At 36.6% G+C, this 20,343-nt stretch overlaps 2 protein-coding genes and 1 long non-coding RNA gene across 3 annotated transcripts in view; 2 read left to right on the forward strand and 1 right to left on the reverse strand.

Moving 5' to 3' along the window:
• The window catches only part of LOC311082194 (uncharacterized protein), a gene marked incomplete at its 5' end in the record, with an annotated part of 77,672 nt that overhangs the window by 17,623 nt on the left and 39,706 nt on the right, over nt 1–20,343 (reverse strand). The gene's annotated exons all lie outside the window — the stretch shown is intronic.
• LOC311081296 (plexin-C1-like) lies at nt 2,424–19,951 on the forward strand. Its single transcript, XM_084111769.1, has 6 exons — nt 2,424–2,713; nt 2,808–2,933; nt 3,060–3,194; nt 3,292–3,392; nt 19,566–19,725; nt 19,833–19,951. The coding sequence occupies exons 1-3, from the start codon at nt 2,450–2,452 to the stop codon at nt 3,123–3,125; spliced, it is 456 nt and encodes a 151-aa protein (XP_083967895.1). The 5' UTR covers nt 2,424–2,449; the 3' UTR covers nt 3,126–3,194; nt 3,292–3,392; nt 19,566–19,725; nt 19,833–19,951.
• Nucleotides 8,856–19,208, forward strand: LOC311080660. Its single transcript, XR_014605671.1, has 6 exons — nt 8,856–10,708; nt 10,931–11,040; nt 11,139–11,179; nt 12,622–12,686; nt 14,279–14,380; nt 17,963–19,208. It is a non-coding gene; the product is annotated as an uncharacterized lncRNA (long non-coding RNA).

A 20,343-nucleotide genomic window follows, 5' to 3' on the forward strand; every position in this document is an offset into this window, starting at 1 on the left:
AGCAGAATGCTATCAATTAAACAGGATAGTGTCGCAGGTAGCAAGGAGCTGGAAATTAGAAAAAAATCTATTCTTGAATAAACTTTGTGGGCTCCTGAATAAAAAGTATAGTCTCTGTCCGTTGGGTGGTTCAACCTCCACACATCTATTAGGCCCATAGATGAGCACATTCTCTTAACCAGTAAGGCAGAATCAGGCATTCTACTTAATGTTGGTTTACTTCTATCAAGGAATTGATCTAAGACAAAATTGAAGTCTCCTCCCAGAATTATGGGGTACTGTCCAATATCATGCAACTTACTTTCTAAGTCTACGAAAAAATTAGGATGATCAACATTGTGTGCATATATATTGGCGAGTATCAGAGCATGTCCTTGTATCTCTGCTAGTATTATAATTATTCTGCCTTCCACATCTTTAACCTCCCTCCGGAGCCTGAATTGTAGGCTTTTGTTAATTAATATAGCTACTCCTCGACTTTTAGATGACCCAGCACTAAAGGAAACATGTCCTACCCAGTCCCTGCATAATTTAACTGATTCTTGTGGACAACAATGTGTTTCCTGCAAGAATACTACATCTTGTTTTTTAGTTTTCAGATGTCCCAATATTTTCTTCCTTTTAATTGGACATCCTAGACCATTCACATTCCAAGTTGAATAATATAATGTCCTCCCACTACTTGTCATAAGCAATCTTAATATATTTTAGAATAGGATAAGTGGCCATTCTATTATAACATAAGATCCATGGTGCAACATAAATTATAATCATTAACAAGAAAGAAAAAAGAAAAGAAAAAAAACCCTTAATATCAACCAGTAACGATATCACTAACCAGCAGACTGCAAACCAGTCTGACACAAAGAACAATAGAACAAGGAACATTGTTGAAATAAAACAAAAAGGTGAATCTCTTAGGTCCATGACTTAAGGAACAAGGGCAGCCCGGAGACCCACCGTCCTGAGTATCATATACAAAATTGTGTCCAGGTATTAGATTAAGGAGAACATAAGGATTTCTATACAAAAATAAGAAATTGTTGGCCTTACATGCCCCGGCTATATATATAAAAAAAAAAAAAAAAAACTAAAAAATCAGCCTCTAAATAATTTATGAAATGCATAGCCGGTAAATTGACCTGATCTGTCCATGTCCAAAAAACAAAACAGAGGTCTGCCAGTTCGCATATCACACCCACTATCTCACATATCGTTACTTTCCCGAGCGTACGGACATAGCAAGATCTTGTAGTTTCCAAGGCACATCCATAACGTGCGGTGCATGGATCGCATATGACGTACTAACAGAGTGTCAGACATGTACCTCAGCGTCTCTCGATGTATTCCATTGCTTTATCTGGGTCATCAAACACCCGTGGACTCTGTCCATTGATGAAAATCTTCAGAAGTGCAGGGTAGAGCATGCCAAACTTTATCTTGCGCTCATGAAGGGCTTTCTTGCCGCGGGAGAATGCTTCTCGCTTCCTTTGCGTCTCCCTCGAATAATCCGGGAAAATCATAACTTGTTTGCCGTTCCACGTCAAACGTTTCTTTTCCCGTGCTGCTTCCAGAATGGCTTGGCAGTCTTTGTATCGTATCAAGCGTGCCACAATCGTTCGACCATAGTTCGTATCTCCCGCTTCCAGCCGTTTCCCAATCCTATGAGCGCGGTCCATCTCGATTCCTCCCGGTGTTGGATCAATGCCAAGGGTCGCTGAGATAAACTCATTCAGGAACGCGGTAACATTGCTCTTTTCAGCCCCCTCCGGTATCCCCACGAATCTGAGGTTGTTGCGTCGAGATCTGTCTTCAGCTGTGGCCAACCTATCTGTCAATAATTGTATGTCCTCTTTAGTGGCTCCCATCGGTCTAGCGTTTATGTTAGCTTGCTCGTCCTCTAGCTGACTCAATCGGTCTTCCACTTCTGTGATACGGGAAATGAGGGAGGAAAGCTTTGTATCCACGGAGCTCAGAGACCGACGAATTTCTTTCAAATCCGCCGTTTCCTCTAATATCTTGCTCAGCATCCCGTGAATCTGAGCCATGTCAGGCTGATCAGGCTCCGTGTCAGTGCTAGCTGAGGCTTCTTTGCTAGCTGTTACTCCCCTCGTGCACATGTTGAGCTGTGTCTGTGCGGCTGAGCGAAGTTTTCTTTGTTCAGTGTTACAGCCAGAAGACGAACATTTGCCACCTTCTGACATTTTGAGATCCACGTAACGTATAGAAGAAAAATACCTATATATCTGAACGTATTTTAGGATATAATAAGGATATATACCCAAAGGACAGCGGAGCATACGTTTCAAGCTGCCATCACTTATCCCTGCGTCACGTGACTCGCCGAGACGTGGAGTTTGTTGACGGATTCCAGAGAGTTTCTCCCTCAGAGTCCTACTTATTTCTTAACGCAAAGACTGACTCGGAGAGGAAAGTGCACGTCCTGTGGATGGACAGCAATAAAAGAAAAAAAAAGTCAGACATCTTTAAATCCCTACAGGTTGCAACGATAGAGTGCTGCAATGATAAAGCTCGTCCAGTGCTCGTCTCCTCCACCGTTATTCCCTCAGAGAACGGTGTTATTTGGGCAGGAGTGTTCAGTGCGCAGAATCAGCAGGATCCGGAGAACACCGCGCTGGCTCTGTATGACATCAGTAGAGTTCGAGGCCAAGTGAAGGGTTTCTGCACTACTGGTGAAAAATGTGATTCTAAGGTTGGAAAATCAGCATTATGTAGAATATGTTGCATGATAAAACTTAATTTCACTATTCACCAAAGTCATAATATTTTTGTTCTTTGTGTTGCAGAGTGGTAGTAACCTTCAGCCGCTCTCTGTGGTGTTCAAGTACAGCTCAATGTCATCAGTGGCAGCAGTTAGAAGTGGATCCTGGATTGTGTTGTTCATAGGAACCAGTGATGGCCAACTGATAAAGGTCTCCTTCACCTCTCAATAAGTTTTCATTTCTAAATTCCTGCCCTCCATTTAATCTGTTGTTTACCTCTGCATTTGAACTACTATACAATCACAATTTATGATTTGTATTTCTGTTTGTTGTTAGCTGGTTTTGGATGAGAAATTTACACAAGGCTGTCCAATAGTGCTGTACAAATCTGATGATAAATGAGCAGTGCTTCCCAGAATGCACTTTGATCCAGTGGATTTCAAATATATCTACATCACTCTAAGGAAAGAGGTGAGGTTTAGAAATTTAGAAATTGCAATTACTTTACTCGTGTGTTACACTACATTATCATCATACTTGTCTCTTTCTGCTCATGTTTTTGATGTAGCTCAGAAGAGTGTCTGTGGTTCAGTGTGATAAATACAACTCTCTGAAAGACTGCAGAGCTGCTCTGGATCCTCTCTGCGGCTGGTGTTTGAACACACAGAGGTGATCTGCCTTTATCACATGGGACTTTTCACACATCATACATGATATTGTCAGGGTTTTGCAGGTTGAAGATGAGGAGACAGGATTTCAAAACATCTGGTTTATTTCCAAACACAGATAACATGAACACTCACACAGACCTTGACACTACAACGACCGACCAAGACTGAAGGAACACACAGGGCTAAAATACACAAGGAAACAGATCAGGGAAATTAGACACAGTTGGGGCAAAACAAACGAGATAACTAAACGAGGTGATTAACAAGGCACAGGTGAGACAGGTGAATTGAAGACAATGACAACACAGTCCAAACAAGAACGGAAACGTGACAGTACTCCCCCCCTCCCCGAAGGCGCGTCCTCGCGCCTTAACAACATCCAAAGGGGTGGGAGGGAGGGTGCCCCGGAGGCAGATGAAGGCATGGTTGCCCAAGACAAGAAGCCTCCAGGGCGGAGCTGGCTGCTCGGGGAACCAGGGTAGAGCAGGCTGTGGGCATGGCCACGGCGGAGCTGTCGGACCCTTGGGCGTCCATAGCGGAGAAGACCCTTCAGGCGGCCATGGCGGTGAAGACCCTTTGGGTGGCCTGGCTCTGGCTCTTGCTCGAAGACTGGCTCTGGCTCCTTCTCGACAGGGCAGCCGACCCCCCGACTCGGAACTGGACTCGGAACTGGACTCGGAACTGGATCTGGCCTCTCGGGGCCAACAACTGTCTCAGGCTCGGCGGGCATTACGCAAACTGCCTTGGCTTCGGCAGATCTGACGTGAAGTGCGGGCTCGGCTGGACTCGGAACTGGACTCGACCCTGGATCTGGCCTCTCTAGGCCAGCAACTGGCTCAGGCTCGGCGGGTATGACGCTCTCAATCTCAGACGCGGCGGGCATGACGCGAACTGCCTTAGCTTCGGCAGATCTGGCGTGAAGTGCGGGCTCGGCTGGACTGGCGTGAAGTACAGGCTCGGCTGGACTGGCTTGAAGTGCAGGCTCGGCTGGACTGGCGTGAAGTGCAGGCTCGGCTGGACTGGCGTGAAGTGCAGGCTCGGCTGGACTGGCGTGAAGTGCAGGCTCGGCTGAACTGGCGTGAAGTGCAGGCTCGGCTGAACTGGCGTGAAGTGCAGGCTCGGCTGGACTGGCGTGAAGTGCAAGCGCGGCTGGACTGGCGTGAAGTACAGGTTCGGCTGGACTGGCATGATGCAACAGATCGCGGCTATCCTGAGCCAAAGCCGCGATCTGTCCAGTGAGCTCCCAGCTCATGAAGTGGTCGGTCGTTCTGCATAGACTGCCATCAAGGCCTCAATGAAGAGGATTATGTGAACAGAAAGGGGATTCACAATGTAAATGTGTAGCCCAGTTACTATTGTGATTCTTAATATTCCAGATTAATAATATTATATCAAATAAAAAAAGGCAGTTGACTAAAATCTTCCATATCACAAATGTGAAAGCAAAATGGCAAGGATCTGTGCATGACTTAATAATTTTCAGAGATTCACATTCATGCACATTATTTGAAAGTGGTAAGGAAAGTTCCACAATTAAATATCAAGCTCACTGTATTACATACACTTATGCTGATCCAGAACTGCATTTTTTATAGGTGATATGTTCCTGCCTGCAGACAGGTGTTTTATGACCCCATTCCCTGACCCAAACCATTTACTATGCAGCTCTAGCCAGGACAAGGGCACACAATGAAATGAAATGAACTTTGGCTAACTAAAGGGAAGATTTCAGTGTCTGAAAAGTCTGAGGGTTGCACACCTGACAGGGCCTGTGGCATTGTTGCATGTGCCATATTACACAACATTTGCCAAAAAAACAACAACAAAAAAACAATTTTCATTAAATGTTTAATAAAAGACAAATATGCTTAGTTCCTTGAGTTTTATTTCAATTGTTCTTTGTAAAGAAAATCCAGGGGTCAAGTGCCTGCAACAAGAGATATTAGACACATGCCTCATGCAACAAATAAAAAGGAAAAGTTGGCTATACACTGCCCACCTGTAGGCCTGTGTCTCCTCTGTCTGTGCAGACTCTTCTGTAGGCCTTTCTGTAGATGTGGAATCCTGCAACTTATATTGCAGCCATAAAGCATACAAGTATAAATTAAGTAAAGTTATTTATGCACTTGCAGGTAGGCTAGTTCCTCCATATGACAGTTATCTGAGAGGGTTTATTCAATGGAAACAAATGGACATTACAAAGTCTTATACTTTCTTTCCTTTGGAAAGTTAGAAAATGTCCACTTACTGCACATATTTCAGCCACCACTTTCTTGGGAACAGATACAAGTGTTGGTGTATTATGTAAAAGTGCACAAACGAGGAAAACACAATGTCATTACAATGAACTACACTCAGGAAAATGTGATCAATAACTCATGGCAAAATATTTTTACATTAACATAAGTTTATCCATTTTCACTTTCACAAGTCAAAGCAATTCATCATTACTCAAGATTTGACAGTTGAAATGACTATACGGCCTTAATTTAATGCAGCAAAAATTATTTTACAGTGTAGGCTACTAAGATCTTTTCTATTTTTTTCTCAGCCTTTCTCTTGGTTGCTTTTATAAACAAACACTATTTATTTAGCAGTGCCTTTTATAAAAGAGACTATAATATAACTAAAAATTAGCCTACCATTATGTAGAATATTTTTGTACTTCACTTTTATTTGTTCCCATGTTCTAGTGTGGTGACTCTGACATTACAATGAACAAAGTAATTATGCAATTATTAAAATACAAAAATATAGGCTAATAAGTGATACAAAACATCTAACATGGCCACTTCTAACGGATTTAAATTGTCTGCTACTTTTTGCCAGCCCTCTCTCCTGGCTTTTGCAGACTTTGAGGTGTTCCCTGGCGTTTTGATTAAACATTAAAATTCCGAATAAACTTCGACTATTAGTTCTTGCTCTGTGCTGAGGAGAAAAACTGAGCGCGCTCTTTGGCCACGATGAGCAGCCAATAGCAGCGTTGCTGATCAATGTTTCTACTATCGATACATATCCCCTTTTAACCAGCGCATGAATGCGCAATTATCTCAGATAACTCAATCCAGCGATACTAATCATATCCGGCAAGTGTGTTCGAAGAACCGAGTTAGCCAGATCATGATTCGCACGATGATATTATCTTGGATGTGTCATTTGATCTCGGATGTAATAAGCAACGTACGAAGAACGGGCCCCTGCTCTAGGCTGCATAATCACCTAACAATAATATGGCTACCCAGCTAGCAGGGAACGTTCTCAGAACTTTTGCTAACATTCCCTACAAGTTTGGTTAATGTTCTAAAGAAAACATTTGAATGTAATGTTTACCGAACATTTTAAGGATGTTTTCTCATTTTAAAAAATGTTCCTATAACGTTATATGAAAACTAAGATATAACATTTTAACTGCAACATTCAAAAGATGTTTTGGGAATGTTTCTGAAGTAACAAGTTGTACTATGATCTCAAAATATCATTGTCCCTATGTTTCATTATAACAAAAGAAAAACGTTCTCTCTGTCACGTTAGGAAAATGTTTTGAGGATATCATTGAGAGATGAGATGTTTAATGTTCTTTATAAAACGTTCTTCTAATGTTACGAGTTAACAAAATTATAACATTTTATTTGCAACATTTTGAGAATATTTTGGGAATGTTGTTAAAGTTAAAGTTTGTACAATGATCTCAAAATAACGTTGTCTTAATGTTTCATCATAACAAAAGAAGAACGTTCTTTCTGTCACATTAGGAAAATGTTTTGAGGATATCATTGAGAGATGAGATGTTTATTGTTCTTTATAAAACGTTCTTTTAATGTGACGAGTTAACAAAATTATAACTTTTTATTTGCAACATTTTGAGAATATTTTGGGAATGTTGTTAAAGTTAATGTTTGTACAATGATCTCAAAATAACATTGTCCCAATGTTTCATGATAACAAAAGAAGAACATTCTACTTGCAACATTTTGAGCATATTTTGGGAATGTTGCTAAAGTTAAAGTTTGTACAATGATCTCAATATAACATTGTCCCAATGTCTCATGATAACAAAAGAAGAACATTCTTCTTGCAACATTTTGAGCATATTTTGGGAATGTTGCTAAAGTTAAAGTTTGTACAATGATCTCAATATAACATTGTCCCAATGTTTCATAAAAACAAAAGAAGAACATTCTTCTTGCAACATTTTGAGCATATTTTGGGAATGTTGCTAAAGTTAAAGTTTGTACAATGATCTCAATATAACATTGTCCCAATGTCTCATGATAACAAAAGAAGAACATTCTTCTTGCAACATTTTGAGCATATTTTGGGAATGTTGCTAAAGTTAAAGTTTGTACAATGATCTCAATATAACATTGTCCCAATGTTTCGTGAAAACAAAAGAAGAACATTCTACTTGCAACATTTTGAGCATATTTTGGGAATGTTGCTAAAGTTAAAGTTTGTACAATGATCTCAAAATAACATTGTCCCAATGTTTCGTGAAAACAAAAGAAGAACATATACTTGCAACATTTTGAGCATATTTTGGGAATGTTGCTAAAGTTAGAGTTTGTACAATGATCTCAAAATAACATTGTCCCAATGTTTCATAAAAACAAAAGAAGAACATTCTACTTGCAACATTTTGAGCATATTTTGGGAATGTTGCTAAAGTTAAAGTTTGTACAATGATCTCAATATAACATTGTCCCAATGTTTCATGATAACAAAAGAAGAACATTCTTCTTGCAACATTTTGAGCATATTTTGGGAATGTTGCTAAAGTTAAAGTTTGTACAATGATCTCAATATAACATTGTCCCAATGTTTCATAAAAACAAAAGAAGAACATTCTACTTGCAACATTTTGAGCATATTTTGGGAATGTTGCTAAAGTTAAAGTTTGTACAATGATCTCAATATAACATTGTCCCAATGTTTCATGATAACAAAAGAAGAACATTCTTCTTGCAACATTTTGAGCATATTTTGGGAATGTTGCTAAAGTTAAAGTTTGTACAATGATCTCAATATAACATTGTCCCAATGTTTCGTAAAAACAAAGGAAGAACATTCTACTTGCAACATTTTGAGCATATTTTGGCAATGTTGCTAAAGTTAAAGTTGTACAATGATCTCAATATAACATTGTCCCAATGTTTCATGATAACAAAAGAAGAACATTCTCTCTGTCACATTAGGAAAATGTTTTGAGGATATCATTGAGAGATGAGATGTTGAATGTTCTTTATAAAACGTTCTTGTAATGTTATGTGTTAACACAATTAGAACATTTTACTTGCAACATTTTGAGGATGTTTTGAGGATGTTGTTGAGATAACAGATTATATAATGTTCTCAGTAAAACATTGGCACAATGTTCCATAATAACAGGAGGAACATTATCAAAACAATGTTCGTAAAATGTTTTGAGGATATCACTGAGACCTGAGATGATGAGTGTTTTTAAAAAAATGTTCTTGTAATGTGACATGTTAACAAAACTAGAACATTTTAAATGTAACATTTAGCAATCAAACTACACAATTATTGTTAAATTGAGCTTGCTGGTCTGACAGCAGGCCAACAGGGTTCACGATGGAACATATGGTGCGTTTAAGTCCTCCTGGGAAGTTTGTATTCATGAGGTTTTACAATTTTTTTAACGTTTTAAATTAATGAAGCCACTGTAAACTTTATCATCACATATTATACTGTTATATATTAATGCTATCATATTTTGTGCAGGCATTAGCTTATTTCATTGTCACTGCTGAATACCTAAGTATAGTGGTATCCCACAATGTTTCCCACTGACACGCCCCTAACTCTTCAAGATCGGGGTTAAAGAAAATCCTGAGCTTCCTACTCATATTCTCATCATTGTGTTGGCGTTCAACTTGTAAATACGATCTTTATGACATGACTTGAATGCACCAATAGCTCTAGCTTAATTAGGGACAATCCATACAAACACTCTTTGCTAAAATACATTACAGACTGTCACAGTGAGAAGTTATTCATCCTGTATCAACGCTAAAGGCCTAACCACTGCAGTCAACACCTTGGAGTCTATCCATGCTGTTAAATAAAAGTCTGTAGACAAGGGTTAGGGTTAGAGTTATGGTTAACCTTAACCCTTAATTTCTAACCCAGACCCGGTTTCACAGAGTTTAGATTAAGCCAGGATTAGGCCTTAGTGCATTTAATTAGCTTTTAAAAATGTGCCTTAGAAAAAAGAAAAAAGAAACATTACTGGTGTGCATCTTGAGACAAAACAATGGCACTGACATATTTTAAGATTTGTCAGTGCAAGTTGCTTTCAGGTAAAACAGCTCAAACGTGCATTTTAGTCTGGGACTACAGGCTTAAACCTTGCCTGTGAAACCCGGGGTATATGTTGCAACTTGTATAGAATTATGCCAATGTTACCAAAGTGTTGTGTTGGACAGAGGATTAACCCTAAACCAACAGGTTGTGTAACTGTGCCACACAGGGTGAAAAGCAAGTTGACATTATTAGGCATAAGAGTGTTTCTAAAGGAAAGGTCAATATTTTGTTAAAGTGCAAAAGGATCATTATGGGTCACATGAATGTAACTCTAATGTCACCATGACACCAATCCATTATTTTTTCATGTAGGTAAGGTATACAGAATTGTATATGAATAGCCTACATATGCAATGTTTGCTCTGTTTAATATATAATATGTTTGCTCTTTTAAACTGCTGTTGGCAGAGCAGTGGTAAATATAATTTTGTTATATATGGTATATATTATTTATGTTATTTATTATTATTATTTATATGTTATTGTAAGTTTTTTTTTTTTATCATGCACTGCAATGAAGACACCATTTAACCAATTGATTAAATATAACAGCCAGCTTACAAATACAACTAAATAAATAGCACGTGCACATTTTTTTCATATTCTTTCTTTTAAAACATGTCATCTTTTCCTGTAATTGCAATGTTACCACATTATTGGCTGTCTCTTCGAGTTGTTTTGAGCATGATTGGTTATTCAGACTGTCATCCAGGAATCTGGCCAATGGCAGCTATGCGCGCCTTTTACTGGTCAAGTTTGAATATTCGTCTGTTAGAGTGTGTGTGTGTGTGTGTGTGTGTGTGTGTGCGCGCGCTGCTGCTGCTCGGGATCTTCAGTACTAGCCTCCTTCGGTTCTGTGGCTTTTACATTGTTTAAAACATGGATTATTTTGCATCGTACTGTTACATTTTTATTTTGAGCGAGTTGCGGGATGTAAATGGACAACGAATTTTAACAACGTACGTGTAACGGACATATTGCAATCTGCGGAAGGTAAATAACTTTATTTTATATAAAAATACATTCTGCTACATCAAAACATAGTGTGTTAAATTGAGAAGCCAATTTTAAATGCGATTAGAGCAATATCGACATTATGTCAATGTTTCAGGCTAAGCATGTGTAAATATTGTCAGCTAACTTAGTTTTTGATAAAAAAAAATAAAAAAAGGAGCTTTACAATGAGTGAACTGAGAACATTGTGTCTTTATACAGAGAGGAACTCGAACCACACTATGAAAACTAGGCTTTTGAATATTGTTGATCGCGGGATATCGGCCTACCGTCAAAATGATGAGTCATCATCATAATATGTTTTTGAGCTGGTGAGTAAAATTTTGCAAGCTTTTGCAAATGTCTCTTTTAGTAAGTAAATACAAATAGCTAATAATATTGCTGTATGTGTGTGTTTCCCATTATCTAGGAATTTTGGGAATAAATATTATCCAGCCACACGATCTTGCGGTGAGTATTGTCATAGTAAAATACACGTGAAATAGAGGCAGAACATGTAAATTCTGCTCAAAGGCACACTGGTCCAAACCCTCCAGACAATATTTTACCTGTCTTCTTGATATGAGTTTACGGGCCTAGCTGACCCAAACATAAATGTCCTTCCAAAATGAAATTATTTTCAAACCTGTATGACTTACTTCTGTGAAACACAAGAATGTTGGGAATAAAACAACATTGGAACCCATTTTATGGAAAAAAACAAAACAGTGAAGTCATTTCTCAAGATATCTTAATTAAGGTTATACAAAATAAATTCATACAGTTTTGGAACAACATGGACTACCAGTAAATAACGAGAGAACTCTATTTTTTGGATGAGCTGTTCTTTTTAGGACATGTTCCCAGGGTCCTTTGCTAAATTAACCATGGTTTTTATTATAGTAAAGTGTAGAAACAATGTTTTTATGGTGGATTGATTACAATAATTTATTACCATTTAGTTAGTGTAGCAAAACCATGGTTAATGTTAGTAAGGGTTCTCCAGATTTATATAGCCTAACACTTAAGGAAAACATAAAAAATGGTCCTATGTCACCCAGATCAATAGTCTGTTAACACACATTAACATTGTCCCAATGTTTCATGATAACAAAAGAAGAACATTCTACTTGCAACATTTTGAGCATATTTTGGGAATGTTGCTAAAGTTAAAGTTGTACAATGATCTCAATATAACATTGTCCCAGTGTTTCATAAAAACAAAAGAAGAACATTCTCTCTGTCACATTAGGAAAATGTTTTGAGGATATCATTGAGAGATGAGATGTTGAATGTTCTTTATAAAACGTTTTTCTAATGTGACGAGTTAACACAATTAGAACATTTTACTTGCAACATTTTGAAAAAAATTAAATAAACCTCAGCATAGGAGCTTTACAATGAGTGAACTGAGAACATTGTGTCTTTATACATAACATAAATGTCCTTTCAAAATGAAATTATTTTCAAACCTGTATGACTTACTTCTGTGAAACACAAGAATGTTGGGAATAAAACAACATTGGAACCCATTTTATGGAAAAAAACAAAACAGTGAAGTCATTTCTCAAGATATCTTAATTAAGGTTATACAAAATAAATTCATACAGTTTTGGAACAACATGGAGTACCGGTAAATAACGAGAGAACTTTTTAGGACATGTTCCCAGGGTCCTTTGCTAAATTAACCATGGTTTTTATTATAGTAAAGTGTAGAAACAATGTTTTTATGGTGGATTGATTACAATAATTTATTACCATTTAGTTAGTGTAGCAAAACCATGGTTAATGTTAGTAAGGGTTCTCCAGATTTATATAGCCTAACACTTAAGGAAAACATAAAAAATGGTCCTATGTCACCCAGATCAATAGTCTGTTAACACACATTAACACACTTTTTAAATTTTCTTAAGATCAAGCATTGGAACAATGTTCACGGAGCAGAACAGGCACCAACAGAGAAACAAGTCCATCACTAGTAAGTATCCACTGCATTTTATAAAACCGTAGTCAATTTTAAAGGCACAATGCACTCCAAAATAAAAATGATCTCTTTTTTTCTCCCTCATGCCTGATTTATATCTGTCCCAGATTTATATCTGACTTTCTTTCCACAGAGATTTTTAGAAAAATTATCATTAAAGAGAATCATATAAAGAGAAATGTGGGAGGAGCTTGAATTTATTACCTAGCCCTGTTTGTTTGAACCGCGAGAGCCGTCAAAGCTTATGCTACTCCTACGTCATACATCGACAAGAGGCTTATAGTCTACACGTCGGACGCAAGCAACTTGCAGTTTTGCCCCCACCAACAACGCATAGTATTGCATACAATGGTGCGTCGCGTATCAAAAACTGGGACGACACATTTTGCTACGCATAGATGCATAATGGCGGCCGAAGTGTAGCGATGCGTAGCCTTGCAGGCGCGTATGCGTATCGATGCGTTGACTCTATAACTCTTTGGGCGTAATTTGACTTGCATATGGCTGTCTGCTGGAAGCTAGTTATTTAAGTCGATAAAGTTATAAATATGGTAGGGCTGGGGGAATTAACACGTTAATCTTTGCGATTAATTTGAGATGCATAACGAGTTAAAAAAAAATAACGCAATTAACGCAGCACTTTTTTTGCCTCGTTTTAATGACTTCCTGTTGCGGAAAAGGCTGCAAAATATGCCGTCCCGCCCCTCCGTGTTCGGCGATCAGGTTTTATTCTCACGCAGCTTTCATGAGCGGGTCTTTTCCGCGCCGCGCTCTCCATTCCGTGTGTGTGTGTCGGCGCACTGACACACACACACAACATTGAGCAAACATTGAGCTCTTTGCTCAATGTTCTGCTCCGTGTTTGCGCTGCGTGTTCTGCTCTGTCGTTAACGGCCCAAACGCTCCAATCATGTACCGATCATGCACTGGAAAGCAAAGTCAAATAACGTGAATTTTCTCAGTAGTAGACTTCTGTGAAATAGCCCTACTGAGCTGGTATAGTCATGCTGGCAACAATGGTAAAATTACCTGCTCTGATCACATGCTCTTGTAATAATAGCTTTGTAGGACTATGTTTTATTTTGATAATTAGTAAAAAAAAAAATATATAATAATAAATTGTTAAATTGATTATGTTGATTGATTATTGAAAAATAATAATATATTGATATATTGATGTTTAATATTATTTTAATACAGGGCTATTTTCTGTTCCTTTTTTCCTGTGTTGTTTAATTAGGTTATTCTAAGTTTAAATATTGATGATTACAAGCTTGGGGGAAATGCAATTAATTGCATTTAATTACAGCAAATTGTGTAAATAATCAGTTACTTTTTTTTAATCGATTCCCAGCCCTAAAATATGGATATGTTTCTTACACGAACGCATCACTTCGCTTCACCTTTCGCCTTTATTAACCTGCCAGAGCCGTGTGGAGTACTTTTATCATGGATGGATGCATTTTTATGGACTTGTCAAAAAAATCCCACAGGGAGCTACAGAATAAGAAATCTTTGAAGTCCACTTTTTTACTGTCTGTTTCCATCAGTAAAATTACCGTTTTTTTTGTTTTTTTTTCTCTCAGAATTGTGAGGCAGGAACACACAATTGCAAGAAAATATCAGAATTGTGAGCTGTCTTTTTTACTCCCCTCAGAATTCACCCTTCGAGGGAGTTTGATTGACAGGTATTTATTTTTTACATTTCTATTTTACAAAAATTATTTTTTTTCTACAGAAATTACACAAATTAAACGTTGAGACTTTGTTTCATATAAAAAGTAACCTGCTCTGTCTTGTCTCGGCGTTTAGACGTTTCAACGTTTTTTCTTTGATCCGCAATGTATTTTTCATTGCGTGACAACATGATGTGTGGCGTGAGAGCGCCATGGCTTGTTGGACATAGCAACAGTAACTAAAGGGGGCGGGTCTTTGCAAATTGCATTAACCATGGCTGCCTGTTAATTATCACTGGACTACTTCGCTCTCGCATCTCCCAAAAGTTTTTTTTTGTTTTGTTTTCTTGATTCCATTTTAATGGTTTAATTAAATTGCTATAACCAAATATTTAAAATGTAATGATTTAAGCAAAACTTTCTTCAAAGGTTAAACCAAACTTTTATTTGACGGATTGCCGTGTAGACCTTTGAGTCTCTCTGTGTTTTATGATGATAGTTTTTCTCAAATGAAGCTAAAATGCTGCTGTAGAGCGGCTGTATTGATGAAGTGCATTAATGTCCTCATATAGAAAAGACAGCAAAAACAAAATAAGCCAGAATTGCTTTTTTTTCTCAGGTTTTACTAATTTATCCTGTGATTCTGACTTTCAAACAGCCAATTGCGAGTTTATATATCGCACTTCTAAGAAAAAAAAGTTTGAATTGTGAGTCGCAATTACCTTTTTTAAAAATTGTATTCCATGGCGGAAACAAGCTTTCATATGCACAGACAGTAGCTCACATTTAACATGCAGATTGTGCGCACACAGAAACCTACTGGAGCACAGAAAGTTAGTGTCAACACTGTCCTGTGATTTCTCAATAAGAAACTGCGTAGAAACAGAAGTTATAGCATATTTCTTTCTGCTTTTGAAGTAACTAAAACTTACAGCTTAGCTAATAGCAAAGAGACGATACACAGGTATGATTAAATCACACTAGAAATTGTTCCATCGCCAATGCATTCAAATGCAGTTCTACTTTATCTGTATCTGATTTAAAACAAGCAGAAATCTGTAAGAAATGTAACAATCCATAGACAATATAACTGCACTGTTAGACCTTACCGGGTTTTTTTACAGTAAAATACTGGCAACACTGTTGCCAGTAAAATACTGTTAATTGTACAGTTCTTTACTGTAATCTAGTTTGTTTCTGTAAAAATGCACTAAAACTCAAGTTAACTAATTTCACTTGCAGAAACCGACTGCCTTAAATTGACCAACTGTCATTTAAATGTATTAACTAAAATTTATAATGCATTAATAATGTGAGCAAAGCATTACTGTGAACTTCTTTCATTTAAGACCACTAAAAAACTATTGTACATAAAAAGATTTCCACTGGATCAGCAACTACACAGTCACCGCCTGTTAAATAAAGCAACATGCAGCATATCATCAATGTTTGTAGATCTTCTGCTGGACTGAAGCACAGGCTCTACTCTTCTGCACAATGGTGACCCAAAAAAATAATTTTACAGTAAACTACTGGCAACAGTGTTGCCAGTATAAACCTGTTTTATAACTTACAGTTTATTACTGTTAAAATACATTTTGTGGGTGTGTCTTTTTTATCTTACACAGTTAACCCTTTCAACCCCTCAGGGAAATCCACACTACGAGTAAAAAGTAACGATGCAGTGAGATAATTAAGGGAATATGTAAGTGATTGTAAGCAGAATCACTGAAGAAAAGAGAAACACAAGAACAGAAAATAGAGAAACACAATAACTACGACTGACTTTCAGCCATTACACATTATTACACTTATTATTAACCAGTATGACTTTATTTCTGTCATACAGAAGTTGTTATTGAGATGTTTAATTGAAAATGTTTGGTTTGAAGTTACCGTTATAGAGATCAGTGCTTGCTTTAGTTGGGATGCTGATGCTAAAACATTAGTTTTTCTTTTGCTGCTTGAGCTGTGTTTTTGCAAGTCACACTTGTGCACACACAGTTTATGAATGACTGCAGTTATAATGATTATGATGACAAAATCATCATATTGCCTGTTCATTCACTAAGGAATTCATTCTCACTTATTCAGAGTTTAATCCTCAATCGAAAGTGTTACATTACCACCACTGTGAAACCACAACAATAAATTACAATGATTCATTTTTTTTAAACACATGATGCATAACCAGAGAAACAGAGCTACACTGTGTTTTAGAAACACAGAGATATCACAATTTAGCACATGAATCTCAACAATGGTGGCAATATTTCTTTTTTATTATTATTATTATTCATGCAGCAGTGCATGCTGGGAGTTTTATATTATCCTGGAACCCAGCATGCATTGCGACATGAAACTTTTCACCATTGTTGAGATTCATATGCTGATTGTTGATGTCTGTGTGGGTCTGAGTCAAGCAGGAGTAAAATAAAACTGAATGCACTATATGATTACAATATTTTTCAGAAGACCTGATTACAGAAATATTGATTTCATTTTGTAGATTCACAGATATATGCTAAATATGAGATAACTATAATTTCAATGACTATATACAGAAAAAATCTGAAAATCAGGCATGTCCAGGATGATTGTGACATCATCACAAAAAAATAAAAACACCTGATCATCTTCCTCTTGACTTTTTCTTGCCATAACAAATGTGTTTTATAAACTCACTGTTACAGCAGTCAAAGGGAGATAAATGGTAAGAAGTCCAGGGACAAGAGACCAACTAAAGCAAATACTGATCTCCATCATGGTGACAACAAATTTTATTAATAACTAAATCTCTGTTAATTCTCAACAAGAACTTTTGTACATGTATGAAAGAAGTAATCGTAAACTGGTTTGTAAACTGGTTTCACACTCAGTGTTGCTGGAAGTCAGTTGTAGTTTTTGTGTTTCTCTTTTTTCTGTTCTTGTTTCTCTGTCCTTCAGTGATTCTGCTTATCAGGTGTTCATCAGTGTCCCAGTTCACTCACTTCTTTTCATTCAAGTGGACTATATTAGTGAACTAATGTAGGGAATAGTGAATGAGGGTATAGGGTGTGATTGGGAAAACAGCCTCTGAGTGTCGACTTTGAGCGCTGTTAATTCACAGTATATTCCTGTAGGCTACTTTTATTTTCTACGGTATATTACTGTTTTAATGGAAAATGGTATAATATTGTCAGAATTTTACAGCAAGGGTTAACAGTGTGATGAAAATGAGCTGTTCGTGAGCAGAGCAGTGCAAAAGCATCGTGGGCAGTGCTGTGACATGCTGCAGCTGTGCTCAAGGTGACCTGAGTTCAAGGTTAACACTTCTCAAGCCAAGTTTGTAGTTTGTTAAAATAATTTAGCCTCTAGTTGTGTTATTAACATGTATATAATGGATTAAGTATATGTTTTAAATTACAGAAACAAAATAGATACTCATAAGGTATCATATTTATACTTTTAAATAAACTAATCTAATTAATTTCTGATTAATAATTAGGCTGGCTAATTTTGAAAGTTTTCAAAGTCAATATTGCTTGTGATCTTAATATGTAATATGTATTTGTATTATTTTTGTTTACACTGTTGCATGATCTTCTTTTATAGGCTATGAGGAAAAACTCTACCATGCACACAGAGAATGGAGCTCAATTCTGCTAACTGGGATAGCAGCTGAAAAACAAGAAGAGAAGAACAGTAGAACACCTATTAATGCAGATGACTTTATTCTTTTTCTGCAAGAACCAAGACAACCAAAGACTGACGATGAGCGCTCTGAGCAAACAGCAGTCAAGACGTGTGATTGCACATTGGACTTTACTGAGTTCTTCATGTAATGTTGGGCATCTACTGTACGCAGAACTTCTAATAATTTATGTGGATGCCATTCATAATCCTGTTAGATTTTTGTTTTATTTTAGAGATTAATAAAATTGTATGTTTTAACAATGTTATAGCTAAGCATTTTTTATGTTTAAGAGAACATTTTGGGAACAAAAATAAAAACACCCCCTGAAAACTTTCTAAGAACGTTAGAGAATAATGTTGTAAGAATGTTACACCTAAACATTTGAATAATGTTTTTAAATAATGTTATCCGAACATTTAAAAGAACATTCTGGGAACAAAAATAAAACTATCCGCTTACAACATTATAAGAACGTTAGAGAATAATGTTATAAGAATGTTATTACTAAACATTTTAATAATGTTTTTAAAAAAATGTTCTCTAAACATTTAAAAAAACATTCTGGGAACAAAAATAAAACTACCCGCTGAAAACATTATAAGAACGTTAGAGAATAATGTTATAAAAATGTTACTACTAAACATTTTAATAATGTTTTTAGAAAATGTTCTCCAAACATTTAAAGAAAAAATTCTGGGAACAAAAATAAAACTACCCGCTGAAAACGTTCTAAGAACGTTAGAGAATAATGTTAAAAGAATGTTACTACTAAACATTTTAATAATGTTTTTAAAGAATGTTCTCCAAACTTTTAAAAGAACATTCTGGGAACAAAAATAAAACTAGCCGCTGAAAACTTTCTAAGAACGTTAGAGAATAATGTTATAAGAATGTTATCGCTAAACATTTTAAAAATGTTTTTAAAGAATGTTCTCCAAACTTTTAAAAGAACATTCTAAGAACAAAAATAAAACTAGCCGCTGAAAACTTTCTAATAACGTTAGAGAATAATGTTAAAAGAATGTTACTACTAAACATTTTAATAATGTTTTTAAAGAATGTTCTCCAAACTTTTAAAAGAACATTCTGGGAACAAAAATAAAACTAGCCGCTGAAAACATTTATAGAACAATACATGCTAATGTTCTTAGAACATTTTTAGAACAAAAAATTTCTAGCTGGGTAATGGTTTACTGTAGAACAGTCCTTATAAGTTATTATCATGTATATGGACATGGTGAGCAGTGTGTAAACAGATCTGCAAGTGATAAATTGATGATGTTTTTCAAGATGAACTCAAGATGAATGCTCAAATACTTCCAATAGTGGATGGACCATGAGTCTGAATAAAGAGATACTATACTACTACTACTATACTTCATGGGTGTCCATCCCAAAAAACTCTTTTAAGACACAGCTGCTTTCTTTTCAGATGACAGAGAATTCTTCTTCTTCATAATTTAGGGAATATATTTAATAAATAATTTATATGACTACCAAACATTGCCCTCTCCTACACAGATTACTCTACATCTTGCCTTGAGTCTGGAGAGCACAGGAAATCCCGCCTTCTCATGTTCCTTCACCACAGGAAGTGTGAATCTGTGTGACGGGTCTGATCTGACTGCAGTTTTCCCAAACTGCTCCTGTACTTTTCCTGACCACATACTTTATACTGGAGGTTAGTTTTCTTTTAATGAAGTTGTATGTGCACTATTATACAGGACATTTTTGTAGTCAGAATATGATTTTTTTTATAACCATAAAGATTTTTGATAATCTATTCAGTTTCAGAAGTCTCTGCTACTGTTACCATTAAGGATCAGAAGATCACAGAGACACTGACACTGAGGAACTGCTCCAGTATCACAGAAAACACAAATGCTCCTTATATACAGTGAGAAAATGAAATTCAGTGTGAAGAATTGCATAGTGCAGTAATGATAACACAGAGCTTTATAGATTATATTAATAAATCATATGTGCATGAATGCAGGTGTGTGCAGTGTGTCTCATCTGGGTCAGAGCCATAGAGAGAGAAGAGTTGCGACACTCGTTGAACTCACTAGCGGGGTGGTCACGTGGTTCATGTAAGCCTGTAAAGTTCCACACACAGGTCGCGCTGTCATGTTCTTCTATGGGACTGACAGCAGCGATTGCGAAATTGAATGGTAAATATAAATAAAACACATACACAAGTCCTTGTTTGACTATTATTGCATATTTTTAAATGTCAGTTTTACATTTGGAGTGGTAGGGTGACAACTGAAAGCTATATAGCCTATATACGGTAAGTATT

This window comes from Abramis brama, assembly GCF_963993115.1.
Source record: "Abramis brama genome assembly, chromosome: 4".
Taxonomy (NCBI): domain Eukaryota; kingdom Metazoa; phylum Chordata; class Actinopteri; order Cypriniformes; family Leuciscidae; genus Abramis; species Abramis brama.

Coding starts and splice junctions, on each gene's coding strand:
- LOC311081296 (XM_084111769.1), top strand. CDS start 2,450: ATGGACAGCAATAAAAGAAAAAAAAAGTCAGACATCTTTAAATCCCTA. Junction 2,714..2,807: donor GTGAAAAATGTGATTCTAAG/GTTGGAAAATCA, acceptor TTTGTGTTGCAG/AGTGGTAGTAACCTTCAGCC. Junction 2,934..3,059: donor GTGATGGCCAACTGATAAAG/GTCTCCTTCACC, acceptor GTTTGTTGTTAG/CTGGTTTTGGATGAGAAATT.